Source organism: Rhinatrema bivittatum, chromosome 6 (genome assembly GCF_901001135.1).
Source record: "Rhinatrema bivittatum chromosome 6, aRhiBiv1.1, whole genome shotgun sequence".
NCBI classification, from domain to species: Eukaryota; Metazoa; Chordata; class Amphibia; order Gymnophiona; family Rhinatrematidae; genus Rhinatrema; species Rhinatrema bivittatum.
The window spans coordinates 180504268-180525181 of NC_042620.1; the positions used below are offsets into that span (position 1 = coordinate 180504268).

Sequence of the window (20914 nt, forward strand, 5' to 3'; positions counted from 1 at the left end):
ATTGCCCTGTGTGGTGTATGAGCAGATTATACCAGGGGGTGAAGGTACACACAGGATTTGCTCTGGGCCCCTCACATCTAGGGTCAGCTTTGTTTTCACAGTTCCTCACTGGCTTTGAAGTGCATGGAGTTTGAGGCTTAGTTCACTGAATTAAGACCTAATGAAAGGTTGTAAATCATTTTGCCTCATCAATAGCATTAGGTTCATTAATAATTGCTTGTACTTCTACAATGTGTGTTAAGTATATCTGTACATTTGCATAATACTGTGGTATGGAAGATTCAGCTCAATATTTCTGCCAGGTTGCACGTCATCATTATTTTTCCATTTATTTAGGTGATATGTGTGGGCCAAATAGTCTGTGCAGTGCTGGCAGATACATTAGCTCATGCAAAACAGGGATCTGCACAGGTGAAGATAATCTATGAGAACCTGGAGCCAGTTGTTTTAACTATTGAGGTAATATTTTGCTATTATATACTAGTCCCGGAGCAGCAGTTATAGGTGCTTTACCTGTTTTTGCAGGACTTTTATGCATAAGAACATAAGAACATGCATCTATTTTCCAGTTTCTATTGGATGCATTAAAGTACTAAGATTAAGGGGAAAACAAACCAGGGGGAGAGAATCAGAAAACTAAAGTCTGAGTACAATAATATTTACAGCACTGTAAACCTTGATATTGACCTAAGGAGCAAAATGACTGGTAGAATATTATGTAGTCCTGCCCTACTGGGAAACTGTTCACCAGCAAGTCAAGGTGCATGAATCTTATGAGCTCAAGAATCTCTAGACTCTGGAACTTTTTCAAGGTTACTGTCCATGGAAATGATAGACATGCCTTTTAAGTACCCAAGGAAATGCATTTGCCCTGAGTTATATTTTTATTCTGAATAATGGAAAAGGACCATTTTTTCCTTCAGTATGCTGGAGTGTCTCTCAGGTAGAGGAGTCACTGATCTACAGTGCCTCATCTGGAGCCGGTTTGTGATATCAGTTATTATTCGTGTGCTGATGATTATCTCGTGCTTCCATTGAGCAGGCGGGTACTTCTTCCAGCACACAGCAACTACGATAGTACTGCAGTGGTTTCTCTTTATAATAAACCTTAGTTCTAACAATCAGATGCCCTGTGGTACATTTTGGACCAAGAAAACAACAAGGAAGAAGGACTATCAAAGCCATGAGGATAACAAAAAGAAGATAGATCCAAAGACCTTAAAATTATTTATTGTAGTAAAAGACAAGTTCCCCAAAAATTGCCCAGCCTTAATAGTAGGTTATCTAGGTTGCCTCCTCTCCAATTTTGAACGGGTTGCTGTAATACATAGAATTTATAATCATCAAATTTATATTGTGCCCGGATAGAATGCTCAACTAATGGTTTTGACTCCACTTTCCTATTAACACTACTTCTAAGTTCAATTATCCTCTTATTAAATTGTCTGATCATTTTATCAATATACATTTACTATCTGCCCTTGTAATAAAATGTATATTGTAAAACGAACAGACCATAGGCCTCATCACATAAAAAAGGCTGCTCATGATAATTTAAATGTACAGTCTTATGCTTGTTGGAGAGAGAGATAATTTGCCTTAGGACTCCACTCCCATGCATATATATGCATCTGTGGGATGCCCAAGTACACTTCATTAGCTTGCATGGACCCACCCCAGGGGTTGAAGGGATGACCTGAAAGCAGATTCTTGGGATCTGCATCTTGTTAAAGCTTTGAAAGAAGAGAGAGAAAACATAGGCCGGAACTTTAGCGAGGGGAGCGAAGGAAAAGTCTGAGCAGCACTGTTTATACAGACTTGTACTGTTAAGTGCTTCACTGGAACAGATGCTGAAAGAGAGTTCAGAAAGGATAGAAAGCAACAAGTATGTCTGCACTGAAAAACATTGTTCTGAAATGGAATTTGGATACAGAAGATGAGGAAGTTGGTAGGAAGGGAAGTTTAATATTCTGATTAGTCAGAGCAGTGGTCTGGGAACCAGGAAACCCAGAGGTCATGTCCTTGTTCTGCTGCTAATATTTCCTGCAGGTAAAATCATTTTCTCTCTCTGTGTCTGAGGCACCCACTAAGACTGTAAACTCTTTGGGGCAGGATTCTTTATACCTATGTGTGCAATCTATTATACAGTGCCAAAGAAATACTACAATATTGATACATATATATGATTCAGTACTTCCAGAGTGCTGGGCAAAAAATAGAAATGTTCTACCGCAAACTCTAGCACTTTGAGTGCAAGCAAGAGTAAGACATGTGGCAGCACAATTTTGGGGGATGCATATCTGAGAGATTTGTCTTATGCTTTTCACTGAAGAACAAACATGTGGTGGTGATTTTGTTTTGTGATTTTTGTTTCTACTCCAGGATGCTATCAAACATAATTCATTCTATGAACCGCAGAAAAAAATACGTCATGGAAACGTTGATGAAGCATTTAAGAGTGCTGAGCATATTCTGGAAGGTAAACAACATTGTGTATTTGGTAAGAGGAGGGAGAAGTTAAAGGGGTTTCTTAGGATTGAGAATCTGATTCTGACCAATTAGTTCAAGATAGGTTACACGAGCTCCGTGAGTAAAGATACGGCACAGTTGGGGGACAGGGAAGAACAACGACAATCAGAGGCATTGGTAGATATTTGAAAAATGTGAGTTGCGAGAGCAGGGGGAGCCATATCACAATGAAAGGGTGCCTGCTGCTCCTTCAGGGCATCTCTCCCTCCAGTAATGATGCCCAGCTGCACAGCCAGCCGAGGGCAACGTGCCATGGGATCCAGGGACCAGGGGCTCATGAGCCAGCAACAACACTATCAAGAAGAATGGGGCCGTGGCCATGGGCATGTGCTGCAAGTACAGTACAACCGTTCGCTGGCAGGGACTCAAGGGAAGACGAGCTCGTGTATAACTATCTGCCATGTCCTCTTATCTTTTCATCAGTCCCCAGCTGTGGAGCTGTCTTGAAACAAAAAAAAACCCCTTCATCCTTTCGGCTACCTCTAAGACACCCCTCATGCCGAGTGCTTAGGGTGGCTTCTTGAAGTACTGGGTCACTTGGGTAAGGCTTATACCTGTGGGTAAACAGCCACCTCCCAGTCACATTTCTCTCCAATTTACTTCATCCCCCAGAAATGGGTGAAAAATCTATTTCTCCCTGCCCTGATTCTGCATGAAGAGCCCTCTGTGGTCTTCTCTTTCCTATTCTCCAGTGCGAAGGGTTCTCTCCTTGGGACTGTTACAGCTTCAATCACCAGGCTATTTATCTATAGGGCCTAATCCCTCAATACTAGGGACTGCAGGGGTCTCAGGCCTGCCCACTAGAGTTAGTTCCCCTGTGCTAGTGCCTGTCTTTACAATCAGCTGTCGGATACAGCTCTCCCCTCAATGACTTGGGCAGGTAGGTAATTCCTCTTAATGATGACCTTTTGCTCTTTCAGTCTGTAACTCCATATATCCATTGCTCCTCTGCTCAGGTACCAATTTAATAGGTAATTAAACCATGCAACCATTCTCAGTTTTAAGAAATCCAAGCAGCAGAGGTATTTAATAACTTTTATTCTTGAAGTTCACAAGCACAGATCGCTATTGAAAAATGTCAGTCTTATCCTCCAGGCAGTAATATATTTTCCCATTAAGCAAGTAATCATGGCTTGATTTTTTAACAAAGCGGTTGCAACCTTTCCACATAAGTTACCAGACTTCAGTTAATTAAGCTTAACCTAGCTCCCTGGGTTCGTGACAGGTATTTCTTCAACTGAGGCACACACCGAGTGGTTCCTTCGTTAACAGGACAATCTTTTTACACAGTTATTCACCTGCAGCAGTTTTTTAAATAATAGTAGTTTACCTTCTTTGTGGCCAGCTTGTGCTAGCTGATTAGCCAGAGCTGGATTTTTGTAAGATTTAAACCTCTTACTCGTTAATTAAGGATCACTCTCTGCCTGTATAGTTCCCACCACTCAGCTTCTTGATTGGAGCAAGTTTCTTCTGTGTAGTTGCAAGGCATAGCTCGCTAGTAGAAGACTTCTTCCCTCTGTTTCAGTACAATAGCCCTTAATTAAAGGTATTTTTCCTCAGCTGCACTTCCAAGCTGTTGTCCTAGCTCTTAGGAGAATTAACAGTTATTTGTGTCTTGGTACAGCTCTGTGTTCTTCAGCCCCAGAACAAAACCAACAAGCTACAACAAACGAGAGCACTGTTGTTAGCTCCTATCTTTTTTACCAAACTTCTCTGGTGTTTCTGTTACACTTGCCGCCCGCGGAAGGCCCTCTCACCTATTTGCTAAGACTCCAGGCTCCAGCTCTTCGTCGCTGGCGGCGGTGGGTCGCCAGCTCTGGCCTTGGATCCCCGCTGGCGCTTCCGGCTCTGCGCCACTTCGTGGGACTTCCAGCCGGGATGCCTCCGTCCTCCGGGCTTCTCCACATGGGCCGCGGAGAGACGCCGTCAGCAGTGCGGCGCCTCCCCCTAGGCGCACGCGCACACCACCGTGAGTCTTTTAAAGGGCCCGCGGCGGGAACCTGGCTGCGGACCCGGATGCTGACGTCAGTTCCTTCATCGCATAAAAGCTCAGGCAGCGCTCCTAAGTGTTGCCTTTGCAACAGGTCTCCTCGTACTCCTCATACTCATTGCTACCCGTGTCTTCCTTGCTCCATGTTCCTGTTCTCCAAGTTCCTGGTTCCTGCTCGTCTCGTCTCGTCTGTCTTGTTAAGTGTTCGATTGAATCCTTGGTTCTGACCTCTGCCTGCCTGACCACGTTGCCCTCTCCAAACCTGACCTCTGCCTGCCTCACCACGTTGCCTTCTCCAAGCCTGACTTCTACTATGTCTGACCTCGCCTGCCTTCTCCATACCTTGACCACTGCTAAGTCTGACCACGCCTGCCTTCTCCATGCCTTGACCTCTGCTAAGTCTGACCACGCCTGCCTTCTCCGTGCCTTGACAATTGCTACGGATAACCTTGCTATAGACTCTCTCTCTCATCTAGAGTTCTACGTTGCTTGCTATACCTTCCTGTGGCTGCCAGTCTTCATCTCAGTTCTACTGTGAAGCTTCTCCCACTATCCTCTGGACATGGACTCTTAAGGCTCGTCCTTTCCTTGCTCAGGAACCTTCAGTCAATCCAGGATCCTTGGTGCCTGAGTTTCAGTTCCGTAACCCATCCAAGGTAGAACTAAGCCACCTGCTGGCTGCTGTCTCTGGGCTGAACCGCTTGTCTCTACTGCTCTATCCCGAGGCCAGCCTAAGTCCTGCTGGCCCCGGCACCCAAAGGCTCAACCCAAGGGGAACATGGGCTGGTATAGGTGAATCTCCAGTGGCTTCTAGCTTCAGCCCACCTGCTGACGGTGGGGACCCGTGGGCCCCTGCCTACGGGTTGCGTCAACCCTACCTCAGCCCAAACGTCCACCTCCAATGCAACAGTTTCACCCAGGGACTTTCTGAAAACATATTCTTCCTTTTCAAAACTAGTCGTGCAGCCTAGCCATTCCTCAACCAACATAGATAAATTCACTTAGCTTAATATTGCAGCTCTCTGGTGAATGTTATCCCCAGTTCTCCTTCTGATTCTGCCTCTTCCACCACCACCACCACCACAACCTCCTCCTCCTCCTTCTTCTCCATGCTGAAGAGATTCCCGCACACAACACTCACCACAACCAACCCACACTCAATAAACTTTTAATATACATATTACCCTATAATTTCGTCTTTTTTTCAACTTTCAACAATGATAGTTTTATAATTTTAAAAAATATACTTTGACCACGCTTTTCACACTTACTTATTATCTCAAATGAGATATATGAAAAAATTTCTAAAGAGTGTATAGTGATGCTTCATAAATTTCAGTTTATTGAGTGTGGGTTGGTTGTTGTGAGTGTCATTTGGATTACCCCCACTGGTTGTGGATTGGTAGTGATTTCGAAGAGAGTTCCCAGCAGCTTCCTGCTGCCCCCTCCCTCCTGTCTTTCTTCCCTTTATACAGGGTTGCCTCTTCTCTAGGGAAAGCTCCACCCCTTTCCTTCCCTGTCCCCAGCACTTCTAGGAGCTGATTACCAAGGCTACTGGGGAACATATTTTCACCAGACAGCCTTCTGCCTTGCTTGTGGGGGGGGGGGGGTTTCTTTACCTCCCCCAAAGGAGCTTTCACACATGACAAATCCCAAAGCTTCGCAGCGAAGGTACTCACAACTGGGTAAACACCATAACAGGGACGGTTCTATAATGAGGCAGGGTGAGGCAGCTGCTTCAGGTGGCAGAATTTTGAGGCGGCAAAAAATGCCCCTCTCAGAACTCCACTGTGATATCCACCTCACCCTGCCTGCCCCTGCCGCGGCTGCCTCAGCTCAGGCTGGGAAGAACGGAGAGAGGCTGGGGCTGCCACCGGAGCTCAGGCTAGCAGGGGCTGAAGAAGAACGGAGAGAGGCTGGCAGCGGCTGAAGCCATGGCCCATCCACTTTGGGATCAGGCCCACCCAATCAGCATTGCCCAGCGGCCCAAAAAGAGAGCACCTGTCACAGAGCTGCAGTGAACATACCGGGCAAGAAGAGGAAAAGGTCTGCGACGCTGCCTAGAAGAGGAGGAGGCCTGTGACGCTGGCGGTCAATCTCACAGGAAGGAGCCCATTTCTTCTGCTCCTCCACTTGTGCCGGCCCTGCACATTCAAAACCCATGCGGCCAGTAAGTTCTCTATGCTGATCCCGTGCATCGCGAGATCAGCATAGAGGAGTGCTAGCCGTGCAAGTTTTGAATATCGCGGGCAGACACATGAGGAGCAGCAGCAGAACAGGCTCCCCCTTTTTGCTGCCTGTTTCTATATTTTGTGTGTGGTTGTGAATGGAAGCCTGCCTGGGTGTGGCAGGGGTGGGAATGGGATCCTACCTGGGGGTGGGGGTGTGTAAATGGGAGACTGCCTGGGGGTGGGGGTGTGTAAATGGGAGCCCGCCTGGGGGTGGGGGGGTTGTGTGAATGCAAGCCTGCCTGGAAGTGGGGGTGGGGGGTGTATGATTGGAAACCTGCCTGGAAATGGGGGTGGGGTGTGTGATTGGGAGCCTGCCTGGAAGTGGGTGTGGCGGGGGTGTGAATGAGAGACTGCTTAGGGGGGATTTGAATGAGAGCCTACCTGACGGGGTAGGTGTGAGAGTGAGAGATGTAGGAGGGAGAACTTATGATATGGGAGTGTGAGCCTGCATGTGAGAAAGCATGTGAGAATGGGAGCCTGTATGTTTGTGTAGGGGGAAGCCTGCATATAAGAGTGAGAGCCTGTGTGTGTACGTATGTATGGAAGTGGGAGCAGGAGCCTGCATGTGAGAGCCTGTGTGTTGTGTTTGTGGGAATGAGAGCATGTGAGAATGAGAGCATGTGTGTGTGTTTGTAGAAGGGGGAGCCTGTGTGAAAGCAAGCATGTCAGAGTGAGTGCCTATGTGTGTGTGTGTGTGTGTGTGTGTGTGTGTGTGTGTAGGAGTGGGAACCTTTGTGCATGAGAGAGAGAGCATGAAAGAGTGGGATCCTGTGTGAGAGAAAGCGTGTGTGTGTGTGTGTGTGTGAGAGAGAGAACATGTGAGAGAGATTCTCTATTTGTGTATGAAAGAGGAAGGAAAGAAGACAGAATAAAAGAGACCCTGGAAAAGGAAAAGATAGACAAGGGGGGAAAGAGACTGGAACCAACTGATTAGAAAAATAAGATCAGATAACAAAGGTAAAAACAATTGTTTTGCCTTTCAGCAATTGGAATATACCATCTTTGGGAATGTGTATTATTATTTCTTATATATTTGGTTTTTTCTGTTTCTTCAGTATTCCAGTGTTCAAGGAATCTGATTTCTCAGGCTTTCCTTTCAGTTTTGTTTGCATGTTTGTTTTTAATTTTTATTCCGTCTTAGATAAGGGTCTGTCTGTGTGTTGCGCATGTGTGGCAGAGAAGCAGTATTATGGCTAGCATTTAGTTTCTCTGTAGGGATTTGTAGCAGTCTGGTTTGTTCTGTTTGCCCGTTAGGTAGCTTATTAGTGTTCTAGGGCCTGGTGTAATGTTTGCCTTGCTGCCTTTTCATGGATAAGGTTGCTGCTGTTTGAGTCCTGAGAGTTACTGCTGTTAGGGTATGGTAAAGTTGTGTTTATTTATTTATTTGTAGGGTTTATGTTACTTCACAAAGTGTTTGGCAGTGAAGGGAATGTGTTTTACTGTCATTGAGGTGACACTGGAATTTGAATTATTTTTTTTGTATGTCCTAGTTCTGTTCTGCACCTTTTGCAAGCCTTTTTATGAAAATTATTATTATTGTTGCTGTTTTATTGTAGTTTTATGCATTTTTGGAAAGAGGATTCATGAAAGAATATATTGATATTTGTTGTAATACGTGATTGGATTGGATGTTTCTGAAGTGTTCTTTGTTTATTTTTTACATGATATTGTTTATTTTTTACATGATATTGTGTATTTATAAACTGCAATAAATATAAAATAAGTTAATATAAATAAGGCATTTTTAATGTTGGTGCTTGAATAGAATTAAAATATTTAAAAATGTCACTCATACATGATGGCTGTTGCAAACTGCTCAGAAATCCATTGTAGGGTGCATGCTAAGACATTATTTATCGATAAGAGTACAATTAGTAGGGCCTAGATCTGTATGTCTACTGCCCACCCATTTTAACCTTGGGCCCCTCCAAAAATTCAGTTCTGGCTATGTCACTGGACTGAAGAATAACAGAGAGAGGTTGGGACCGCCACCAGAGCTCTGGCCAGTGGTAGCTGAAGAACAGAGAGAGGCCTCACCTGAGAAAGAGGCAGCTTGTGTTTGTGTGTGCACTTGTATGAGGCAGCTTGCTTGTGGGTGGGTGTGTGTGTGCTTGGGTGAGAGGCAGCTTGCAGGTGTGTGTGTGTGTGTGCGCTTGTGTGAGGCAGCTTGATTGTGTATGTGTGTTCTTGTGTAGGGCAGCTTGCTTGTGTGTGTGGGTACTCTTATGTAGGTCAGCTTGCTTGTGGGTGTGTGTGTGCTTGTGTGAGGCAGCTTGATTGCGTATGTGTGTTCTTGTGTAGGGCAGCTTGCTTGTGTGTGTGGGTACTCTTATATAGGACAGCTTGCTTGTGTGTGTGTGTGTGTGCGCTTGTGTGAGGCAACTTGATTGTGTGTGTATGCTTGGATGAGAGGCAGCTTGTGTGTGTGTGAGTTTGAGAGGCAGCTTGTGTGTATGGGTGCACATGTGAGGCAGCTTGCTTGTGTGTGTGTGAGTGGCAGCTTGTGGGTGTGTGTAATAGAGATTGCTAGCCTGCCAGGGGGCGGTGAGAGAACATGTGTGAGGGTGCTTGGGGGGGGGGTGAAAAACCTTGTGTGAGGGGTGCTTGGGGGGGGGGGGTGAGAGCATGTGTGAGGCTGCTTGGGGGGGAGAGAACATGTATGAGCATGCTTTCGTGTGGGTGCCAGAGAGAGGGGGGAGGTGGGCAGAGGGGGAGGGGGCAGGGGGAGGGGGATGCCATCTCATCCTTCACCTCAGGCAAAAGATTGCCTTGACCCACCCCTGCTCTAAGAATTTAAGAGTCATTTAATGTACTTCCCTCTCCTAGCATCCTCACATCTCACCCTTCTGCTCCTTCCTTTGTTTTCATGTATTTTGAAACCAACGCTGATACAAAGATCACAGCATATACATTTTGGACATTCAGTTTATTGGAACTCCACAAAACAGCTAGATGTTATCTTTCTATCAGCTGCAGTATATTTTTATTTATTTTATTTTATTTATTTATCTAAGTTTTATATTCTGCTTTTCGGCACTTCACAGCGGATTACATTCAAGTACTGTAGTTATTTCTCTGTCCCCAGAGGGCTCATGATCTAAGGGGGTCATTTTCAAAAGTGATCACACGCGAAAAGGGACTTTTCGCGTGCGATCACTAAATGGGGGCAGAGTCGGGCGGAGTCAGCCCCGGAAGAGAAGGAATCGGGGCGGCACCAGGGCCGACTCTGCGAAGACGCCGCTGATGGCGAAAAGGTAAGGGTCCTTTTTGCCGCCAGTTTTGGCCCAATAGCACCACCTTTTATGATGGCGCTATTGGTTGCAAAAGCTGGCAGCGATTGCACCGCGGAGGAGCGATCGCTGCCGGCTTTCGCAGGCTCACCCCTCGCTTCGCCATCCCGCCCTCCGTTATCGCTGGATTTTAGAAAATCCAGGCCTAAGTTTGTACCAGTGATGCAATTTCAGGGTAAATTTTAACATGAAAACAGGATTTCCTGAAGCTCAAGTTTATTGGGCATAAGTTGAACCAATGCTGTTTTTTAAATTCCCAGCCCAGCCACAGTCTTTAATTCTCTAAGAAATTACAGTTGCATATTTCTGAATGTAATAGGATAACATTTCTGAAAGCAGAACTAATGAATTAGGGCTAATGCAGTAGTAGCCCTATTTAAAATTACAAGGTACTATGCCATAAGTAGTTTGCTGGTAAGAACTTGCACTGTATGGAATTTGAATCCATTCTGGTTTGCTGCAGTGCAGTTTGATACTCATGTTACAATGCTAGTGATGGGCCAGTTTCTCGATTTCACTGATTGTGATCCAATAAAGTGGGTACACCTGGTATTTCTCAGAGCTGTTTTATTTTTTCCATCATCTGCTATTAGATTTTTGTGATCAAGTGAAAATAGGGCAAAAATAAAATTCCCAAATTGCTCTAAGCGGTTGATTAGATTGATTATTTAGCAATTCTGCCAAAAATATTCACATGGGAGGGCTCTATTTTTTTTTTAATTGCAATGTAAAGATCTGCCCAGCTCTTGAGGATTCTAATCTCTGTAGTGTCCCACCAGGCTGCGCTCTGTTGTTCCAAGTGGGGATCTCAAAGTGTGACTTTTCAATCAGTTGGCTCCAAATCGGAGTGAACCCAAATGGAAGGAATAGCTCCTCTGCTAAGCTAGTTGGGGATTCCTGATTTCTCATTTCCCTTCCCTCCTATTCTCCCATCACAGCAGGTTTCAAAGACTTCCTCATTTTATGTTCATAACAGGTGAAATCCATATTGGAGGGCAGGAACATTTTTATATGGAGACTCAAACCATACTTGCTATTCCGAAAGGCGAGGACCATGAGATGGATATCTATGTATCAACCCAGGCTGTATCAGTTGCACAGGTAAACCTCTCTGACAATAATTTGTCCGCTATCACAGTAATTTCTGTGCCTGTTGAGGCTTTGGCTAAGTGCAGTCTCCAATGCAGTATGGTCATATCATCAAGGCAGCATATACAGGACCAGAATGCATTGAAAAAGCAGTTAGAAAACTAGGACTGGCATGAAGTCATATATAATATCAATGAGTAAAGTTGGCAGCTGCAATAAAAAACAGACTTACAAAGATGTCACCTCACTTAACATTATAATAGGCAGCAACACTCCCAGTTCAGACAAATTGAAACCCAAAACAAATAATAATTATCATTGAGCAGTCGCACATTGTGAGAAGGCCACAAATCTCTACAAATTCCTAACCTGTAGCCTGAATGCCAAACTCAGCAGTACAGCACCCAGACTAAGCGAGGGCTTTTCTAGGTGTGCAGATAGAAGGTCACACTGAAGGCACATAATATATCCATGTGTGCAACTTGGTATATATAAGGGAAGTAATCTTATGAAAAATATATCAGTCTTTAGAGTATATCAGAAGGGAGATGTACCAAGCTGCAAACAGCTTCATAAAAGCAATAGTGCACACAAAAATGGCAAACAGCATGAGCTAACACATTTACACATTTTATCGTGCCCTATTTGCCATCTTTGTGCAGGCTATTTCTCACTTGAAGAGCCATTTAGGGAAATTATGCAAAATTACAAATGAACTGAAAAATCATGCAAATCAGCTCATTAGCAATTTTGCTATAGCTAATTTACACACACAAAGATGCATAATTGCCCAATTTTCTGCAAAACTTAACTACACTTCAACCAGGTATAGTTAAGATTTTTTTGCAAAAAAGTTGGCGATTCCTTACCCACTTTTTCACTGGAAAATTACTGCAGGAATCATTTGCATTTTATACAAATGGTCCGGTATCACAAGAAAAACACCTCGGAGTACTGAGCCATTCCCGCTCAGATTTTCTTCGTTTAGTACATTGTCCTCAAAGATCTCTGCAGGGATTTGGCAATTATCCAGATAATATTCCAGTGAATGTTCACATAGCAATCAATTAGTATATATATTTTTGGAATAATCTAATGAAATAATGCAATGAAGTAAAACAGGATAAGATTGTGATCCTTTTTATCTGTTGATAATGTTGTATATGACATTTCCTTTTACAATCCAATCTGAAAACCCCTTTAGGGCCATCTCAGTGGCAGGTGCTGTGTGCAGTCATACGGAGGGCCCTAGATTTGATTCCCATGCAAAAACAGCCAAGTCTAAGGATGCTGCAGAATGGGGAAGAGAGACCCAGCCATTTCAGTGGTGCCACCCTAATGTTCGAATTTAGAGATGATGGTAACAAGATTTTGGAGGGAAGCCCTGGAAACATAGAAATATAAGCGTCAATTTGCAAAAAGCTGCTGTGTGGCAAAGATAACTAATTAGTTTTCACTTGTAATCTTTAGCTAGATTTTCAGGCAAATCTGGCTGAAAATTCCCCGAAATTGAACCAGAAAAAAATATGGCCAGTTACATTTAGGGCTATACTTTGTGTGACCAGGATTGCATGACTAAACTTAGCCAATTAGTGCTGGAAGTCAATCTTGCCCTGGGATGGCATCTGGATCCACCCCTTTTTTGGCCATCATGTGAACTGCTGCTGTTAAATTTATCTGGTTGGTGGGGGAACATGTTTAAAAGCAGAGTTTTAACTGGTTAACTCCTGATGTTAGCCAGTTAAACTCTTTGAAAATTGACCTGATAGAATATAAAGATAGATGAGGACTGTAAGACCCATCTACTAGGCTCAGTTTAATTCCTTAGTCTCCAGTTGCTCTTTACTCTTGAGGCATGATGACTGATTAAGAACTGCTGCTACACTGGTTGGGCTGGGTAAAGTGGGATATAAATAGGGAGAAAGACCACAGGTAGTCCTGGGTGAAAGCTGTGGGTACCATAGCCCAACGAAGGCGAGTTACAATTAAGCTAGAAGCTCAAAGGAGCAAGTGAAATCTGCTACGAGAAAAATAATAAGCAGAAAAAATGTTGCAGTTGATTCACAAGTTATTTAGGAGGATAAGTGCAAAGTTATCTGTCTAAATGGCTAGCCAGCTATATTTAAAGCCATATGCGGCTAAATTCTAGCCGTATAATGACTTATGCCGTATAAATCAGGAATGTTCTAGGAGTGGGCGGGAGGCATGTCGGGCAGGCCAAAATTAGCCGCATAAGTTATGTAGCTAATTCTGGTCACACCGTAGGGCTGTGTTGCGATCCCCCCTGCTGCTGCGCTGCAGGAGGTCTCTTACCTTCCTCCAGAGGCCGCTCTGAAGCCTGGGCCTCGCCTGCGCATCATCCAGGACTTGCTCCAGGGCCTGAGAGGCCTAGCTGTGCCTGTGGCTTGCATGCCTCAGCGTTTGGACTTCCTGTTGGGCGACGCCCTTCCCTAGGGGCTGGCCCGCAGCTCTCTACCCTAGTTATAGGACCAGCGGTGGGCGGTCCTGGCAAGCTCCTCCCAGGGAGTTGCCTTCTACCTCCAGTATTTAAGGACTTTCTGTTCACTGTGTCTTGGCCTTGGATCTGAGCATTACAGTCGCCTGTAACCTAGCCGATCCAGGTCCTCCATGTTTGATGGCGCCTTGTCCTGTCTCTGCTTATGTTACTGATGTCCAGTGTCTCTGCCTTGATGTCTGTCTCTGACCCTGCCTAGATGTTTGTTCCTGTGCCTGCCAGCCGTAAGGGCTTCGGATGTGAGTTTCCCAGCATCGGAGTCCTGTTCGCCTGGGTCTTCCCCGCGCCCTCCTTCTCAGCGTGGTCCGCGACCAGCCTCTCAGGGCTGTGTAGGGCGCGTCTGGGACAGGGTGGTCCGCGACTCAGTCCCACGGGTGGGCTGAGTAGGGCGCCCTGATGGACAGTGCAATGTTCCCGTCCAGCCTTGTCTACAGTGTCTGCTTCAGCCCGTACCCTGATGTCTTCCTCTGCCAGCCGAGGGGGCTTCGGATGTGAGTATCCCAGCATCGGAGTTCCTACTCGCCTGGATCCTTCTAGTGTCTCGCTTCAGCCCTTGTCCTGATGTCTCCGTCTGCTTCAGCCTGCTTCTGCCCTGTCTGATGTCGTCTGTTTAAGGACTCTGTCTGCCCTCGCCTCTGTCCGGCCTGCTGCCCATTGCCGTTCCCTGCGGCAGGTCCGAAAGGGCCGGGAACAGTCGGAGGACCGTTCACTAGTCAACTTCCCCGTGTTGGCTACCATGGGCATGCAGGTCCGGCTGAGGGCCGGACTCCCTGTTTCTGTTCCTGCCTGCCTGGCTCACCATGCCTGCTCAGCTCACCTCCCACGGTGTGGCCTTGGGCTCCTCCTGGGGTCCTGCCGTGGCCCAAGGGCTCACCACCCGCCCGAGACGACCGCGCCCGCGCGCGCTCGTAACAGGCTGTCCTAAAGTTGGCCGGATATACTTATCCAGCTAACTTTAAGATAACTGGGGATATTCAGTGGAGCGGTCGGCCATTACCTAGCCGCTCTACAGCTGAACATCGGCCTCATCATGTTTTTCTCTTAACTTTTAGAATGCTGAGCTCCTAGTATCATATTGAAGTTAGGTATTAAGAAGAAGTCTATGTTGGCAAAAGCTAGTTAACTTGCAAGAATGTTACCAAGACAGAAATAAGAAAAGAGAGAAAACAGCAAAATTAAGCAAGAAAAGAAGAAACTGGCAGCAGAACAATTTTATTTAGAATTAAGGCATTCTATAATCTAGGAATTAATAAATATTATATTTTCAATACATGTGTCCAGCTAAAACAAAATAGTAATTTTGCATATAATAATTCGTAGAGTGAGAGGGAGAGACTCAAGAACAAACTTGTTCCATATCACAGCAATGTGACAGCCTGATAGGCACTTAATCTGCATTAATAAGATACTAGCAACAAACATTAAATAGCGAAAGAGAACATTTCACATGCCATTCATTAAAAAAACATATAAATGTTTTCATTAATCCTTAGTAAAAGACTGAATAATCTCTGACACAAACAGAAATTAGAAATGCAAACAGTAAAGAGGTAATTTTCAAAACTGTTCAGGCTGATGCCGCAGAGATTTGCACCTGCTATGTCTGTGGATACTTGTGAAAATTGACTCATTAGATTGTAAGCACCCTGGGGATAGGGAAATACCTACTGTACCTGAATGTAACTTGCCTTGAACTATCAGTGAAAAGGCGTGAGCTAAATAAATATAAAATAAACTACAAGCCATTCATTAGAGATACTGAAATAGCAGATATACCCTCTAGATAAAAGGGAAAGGGGAAATATACCTCAAACATTCAAGCATATAGCAGGTTCAAGAAAGTATTAGAAGGGAAGCTCAAAGCTCAAAGACAAGATGTCAACATATGAAGCTGAATGGAGAGAACCTCTAACAAGCCGATGCAATATCGTGCGCTGAGCCTAGTGCACAGGTTAACAAGCACTTGGACATGTGTTTTGGAAGTGCATCCATAACCCCTTATGCACGCACATGTTATAAAATCTGGGGCGGCGCACGCAAGGGGGGGGTGGAATGAAGCAATTTTTGCGCGGTGACGATCATGACCTTCCCCAGTTCCCTAACCCCTACCCTAACCTCCCTTCCCCTCTCCTCCCCAACCCCTAATTCCTACCTTTCTCCTTCTTTTTCTTTTATTTCACAACTTTCTTCAGGGCCTGACCTGAAATAAGTTGCCTGCTGGCATGCGATCCCCTGGTACAGCGGCAAATGGCTGCCCCTTTTCTTCGCCCAGCTCTTGTGCATGTAACGAGGGTTACGCACGTGGCCGGGCCCCTTCTAAAATTCACGTGGCATGTGCAAGGCCCAGCCACGCACACCCCCCCCCGTGTTTTACGCTCGTGAGCGATTTAAAATTCTCACGTAAGGGGATTAGCACGTCCAAAACACATCTAAACCAGCACGTAGTGTTGAGATAGAGAAAATCCGGATGTGGATCCTTAGGCCGACTGACCCGAAGGAACAGTCGGTAGGCAGAACTCCCACTGGGCAATTGGAGCTTCACCTGGAAACCCGTGACTCCTCCAGAGGAGCTGTGGGAGCCCGGGTTGCTAGGACTTAGGAGTCTTCGCCCTGGAAGCCCGAGGTCCCCCCAGGAGGAGCCCGTAGGGACCCGGGCCGCTGGGACTTAGGCGAGAACGAAGAACCCAGGAGTGGAATCCGGACTGGAGTCTGGGCAGGCGGCGAGCAAGCAGCAGTCGGGGTCACGAACCGGGGTCAAGGCAGGCTGAAGACAACAGGAATCGCAGTCACGGACCGGAGTCAAGGCAGGCTGAAGACAACAGGAGTCGAAGTCACGGACCGGAGTCAAGGCAGGCTGAAGACAAGCGTGGTCAAGCTATCCGAGGTCAAGGCAGGAGACCGGCAAGCTGAATCAGGCAAAGTGGAGTCAGGCAAAGCGGAGTCAGGCAAAGCGGAGTCAGGCAGGAAACAGGCAATCCAGGAACGCAACTCAGAGCTACCAGTAGTAGTGAACCTCGTTGCAAGGCAAGGAAGGCTAGGAACTGCAGGGCTTAAATAGCCCTGCAGCGTCTGACGTCAGAAACGGGAGGAGCCGAGTTTTCCCGCGCTGGTCCCCTTAAAACCGGAGATCAGCCGCGCGCGCGTGCCTGGGGGTGGGGCTAGCCGCGAGAGAACGCCGGCGGCAGTGAGGGAGCTGGCGCATGGCGTCTGAAGGCCCAGTAGGGCCGCGGGGGGTCGGAGCGGCAGGAGGAAGCAGCGGCTGAGGTCCCGAGTCCGCGGACCGCGGGAGGAAGCAGCGGCTGAGGTCCCGAGTCCGCGGAACGCGGCAGCTCTCCGGGACCCAAAGAGGAGGTAAGGCTTCGGACGCCACGGTGGCGACCGAGACCGCAACAGTACCCCCCCTCTTACGCCCCCTCCGCCGAGGGCCAGGCTTCCCGGGATGGTCCAGATGAAACTGAGTTAGCAAGGATTTGTCCAAGATGTTCCGAGCTGGTTCCCAAGAGTCCTCCACAGAACCCCACCCCTCCCATGCCAGCAGGTATTCCCAGCGACGGGCATGGAAGCGAACGTCCAAGACTTCTCGTACCTGATACGTAGTCTCCGTAGACGTAGGAGATGATAGTGCATCAGTGGAAGGATGGTGGTACCGGGACAGTACCACCGGTTTCAGCAAAGATACGAGGAACACGTTATGGATGCGAAGTGATGACGGAAGACGAAGTCTGTAGGATACTGTACCAATACGCTCTGCAACTGGAAAAGGCCCGCAGTATCGAGGGGCCAACTTACGAGAGCGGTTAGGTAGCTGGAGATTCCGAGTGCTTAACCACACCTTGGTACCTGGCAGAAAAACTGGCGCTGGTCGTCGATGACGGTTGGTATACTGCTGGGACTTTCTTGCTGCCGTAGTCAGTTTGAGTTGAATCCCCTTCCAGAGATGATGCACTTGACGTGCTGTGGTTAAGGCAGCAGGTGATGGAATAGAAATAGGAAGCGGCAAAGGCGGTCTTGGGTGACGTCCATAGACGATCTGGAAAGGGGTTTGTCCTGTGGCAGCATGGGTATGATTGTTGTAGGCGAACTCTGCCCAAGGCAGGAGAGAAACCCAGTTGTTTCCCTTTTCGGAGATGAAACTGCAGAGGAAAGTTTTAAGAGTGCAGTTCGTGCGCTCTGTCTGGCCATTAGTCTGGGGGTGAAAGGCCATGGACAAATTTAATTGGACCCCAAATTTCCTGCAAAGGGCACGCCAAAAACGAGCCGTAAACTGGGGCCCTCGATCCGATACGATACTCTGTGGTAGTCCATGAGCCCGGAAGACGTGGAGAGTAAACAGAAGTGCGAGTTCAGGTGCAGAGGGCAGCTTAGGCAAAGGTACCAGGCGGATCATTTTAGAAAACCGGTCTACGGTTACCCAAATCACCGTATTACCTTCCGAGGGGGGCAGATCCACTACAAAGTCCGTGGCTATGTGGGACCAGGGTTCCACGGGAATAGGCAGCGGCTGCAGGAACCCCCAGGGCCGACCACTAGGCGGTTTTTGTTGGGCACATACTGGACATGAGTCGACATATACTCGGACATCTTGTCGCATTCGAGGCCACCAGTAATATCGGCTAAGCAGATCGAGCGTCCTTTCCCTGCCGGCGTGACCCCCGGAAAGAGAGTCGTGGGCCCAGGCTAAGACCCTTCTGCGGTCCTTGTGGGAAACCACCACTCGTCCTAGGGTGGAAACTGTGGTACTGGCTAACTGGATTTTAGCGGGATCAATAATGTGTTGTGGGAGGTCTTCCTTCTCCTCCTGCATTTCATAACGGGAGAGCGCGTCAGCCCGTACATTCTTCAAGGCGGGCCGGTACTTCAGTATGAAATTGAAACGGTTAAAGAAAAGGGACCAACGTGCTTGTCGAGGATTAAGACGTTGGGCCTGGTTAAGGAACTCCAGGTTCTTGTGATCAGTATAAATTGTAACCGGATGAAGGGAGCCCTCCAACCACTGCCTCCACTCCTCCAGTGCAAGTTTGACCGCCAGCAACTCCTTATCCCCAATGCCATAATTGCACTCGGCTGATGAGAATTTCTTGGAAAAATAGGAGCAGGGTAGGAGATGTCCGGAGTTAGAGACTTGCGAGAGGACCGCTCCCACAGTGATGTTAGAGGCATTGACCTCGACAAAAAATGGCCGTGTTGGATCCGGGTGCCGTAAACAGGTATCTTGGAGAAACGCCTTCTTTAATTGTTCGAAAGCTTCACAAGCTCCCTCAGGCCAATGGCGAGTGTTAGCTCCCTTCCGAGTTAGCGCGGTTAAAGGTGCCACCAAGCGAGAGTACTGGGGAATAAAGTGTCTATAGAAGTTAGCAAACCCCAAAAAACGTTGCAGTGCTTTTAGCCCCTCGGGTCGGGGCCACTTCCTGATGGCGGATACCTTGCTGGGGTCCATCCGGAAACCAGTAGAGGACACTATATACCCGAGGAAGGGTAACGACTCTTGCTCAAAGAGACATTTTTCAAACTTAGCATACAAATGGTGGTCTCGTAAGATCTGGAGTACTTGTCTCACATGTTGCCGATGGGAGGCAAGATCCGGGGAGTGTATGAGAACGTCGTCCAGATAGACGATCACGCAGGAGTGCAATAAGTCACGCAGAATCTCATTCATCAAGTGCTGGAATACAGCGGGAGCATTGCACAGTCCAAACGGCATCACCAGGTATTCATAATGACCGTCCCGGGTGTTGAACGCCGTCTTCCATTCGTCCCCGGGGCGGATTCGGACCAGATTGTATGCGCCGCGGAGATCCAATTTAGTGAAGACTTGGGCTCCTTGGAGTTTGTCCAACAATTCCGGAATGAGAGGAAGCGGATACCGGTTCTTCTTGGTGATAGCATTGAGCCCACGGTAATCAATGCAAGGCCGCAAGGCTCCATCCTTTTTTGCAACAAAAAAGAAACCTGCTCCGGCGGGGGACTTGGAAGGGCGTATGAAGCCCTTGGCCAGATTCTCGGTGATGTATTCGGACATAGCCCGGGTCTCTGGCTGAGACAAAGGATAAACTCGTCCTCGGGGGGGAGTAGTACCTGGAAGCAACTCTATCGCACAGTCAAAAGGTCGGTGTTGCGGTAACAATTCTGCTTTTTCCTTGGAAAAGACATCCAAAAAGTCAGCATATGGAGCCGGTAATACCGGCGAGGTGTGAGCCAGCGGAATCCGTTGGAATCTTTTCGCTTGGAGGCAGGATTGAAAACACTCAGAACTCCACTGGGTAATCTGAAAATCCTTCCAGCGAATCACAGGAGAGTGTTTCTGAAGCCAGGGTAACCCAAGAACCACCGAATGTACAGCTCTCTCCAACACAAGCAACGAAATCTCCTCTGTGTGTAATAAGCCCGTCTGCAAAATCAACGGTACGGTCTCGGAGGAGATGCACCCCGACAAAGGGGTACCCTGAATGGAGGTTACCCGCAAGGCAGGAGTCCTGGATCGCGTAGGGAGATTCAGCTGTTGCACCAAATCCTTAGTAATGAAGTTGCCTCCAGCCCCGGAGTCAACTAGGGCTTGCGTGAGGAAGGAACCGCCAGGATATTCCAAGGTTACCGGTATAGTACACTGAGGAGCAGGGCTAAGGCAGCCTAGGGGACACTCCTCCCTTACACCTAGGCGCGGGAGTTTTCCACCCGTTCTTTACACTGTGCAAGGTAGTGGCCCTTTCCACCACAGTACAGGCACAGCCTCAAGTCACGGCGTCGTTGTCTGTCTTCGGGTGACAAAGACGAACGACCCACTTGCATGGGCTCGTCAGAGGCAGTTGCTGGTGAGGGTGCAGTTCCCCGCGACCCCGAACTAGAATTCGAGAACCTGGGAGTCACGGACGTCGAGCGTCGGAAAGGGCGCCCCTCTTTCGCCCTCTGCTGCAAACGCCGATCAATTCGACCCGCTAAGTCAATCAGGGAACTCAGGGTCTCCGGCGGATCCCGAGCCGCTAGCTCGTCCTTAATACGACCGGCCAAGCCCTCCAGGAACACGCCCCGGAGAGCCTCATCCTGCCAGCCTACCTCATGGGCGAGGGTGCGAAAGTCCAACGCGTAGTCTGCCAAAGTCCGCGATCCTTGCCGGAGCTGGAGTAACTCTGAAGTAGCGGAGGCCTGGCGCGCTGGCTCATCAAAGGCCGCTTTGAACTCTTCCACAAAACGGTTCAAATCCCCCAGGGCAGGATCATTATTCTCCCACATGGGGGAAGCCCAATTCAGGGCCCGTCCGTCCAGAAGGGCAAAA

General features: G+C 47.6%; 1 protein-coding gene across 1 annotated transcript in view; it reads left to right on the forward strand.

Moving 5' to 3' along the window:
* Positions 1 to 20914, forward strand: part of LOC115093865 (aldehyde oxidase-like) — a gene marked incomplete at its 5' end in the record, with an annotated part of 162084 nt that overhangs the window by 69834 nt on the left and 71336 nt on the right. Inside the window, 3 exon segments of the mRNA XM_029606217.1 lie at positions 337 to 459; positions 2383 to 2479; positions 11017 to 11141. Coding sequence (XP_029462077.1) covers positions 337 to 459; positions 2383 to 2479; positions 11017 to 11141 — 345 coding nt within the window.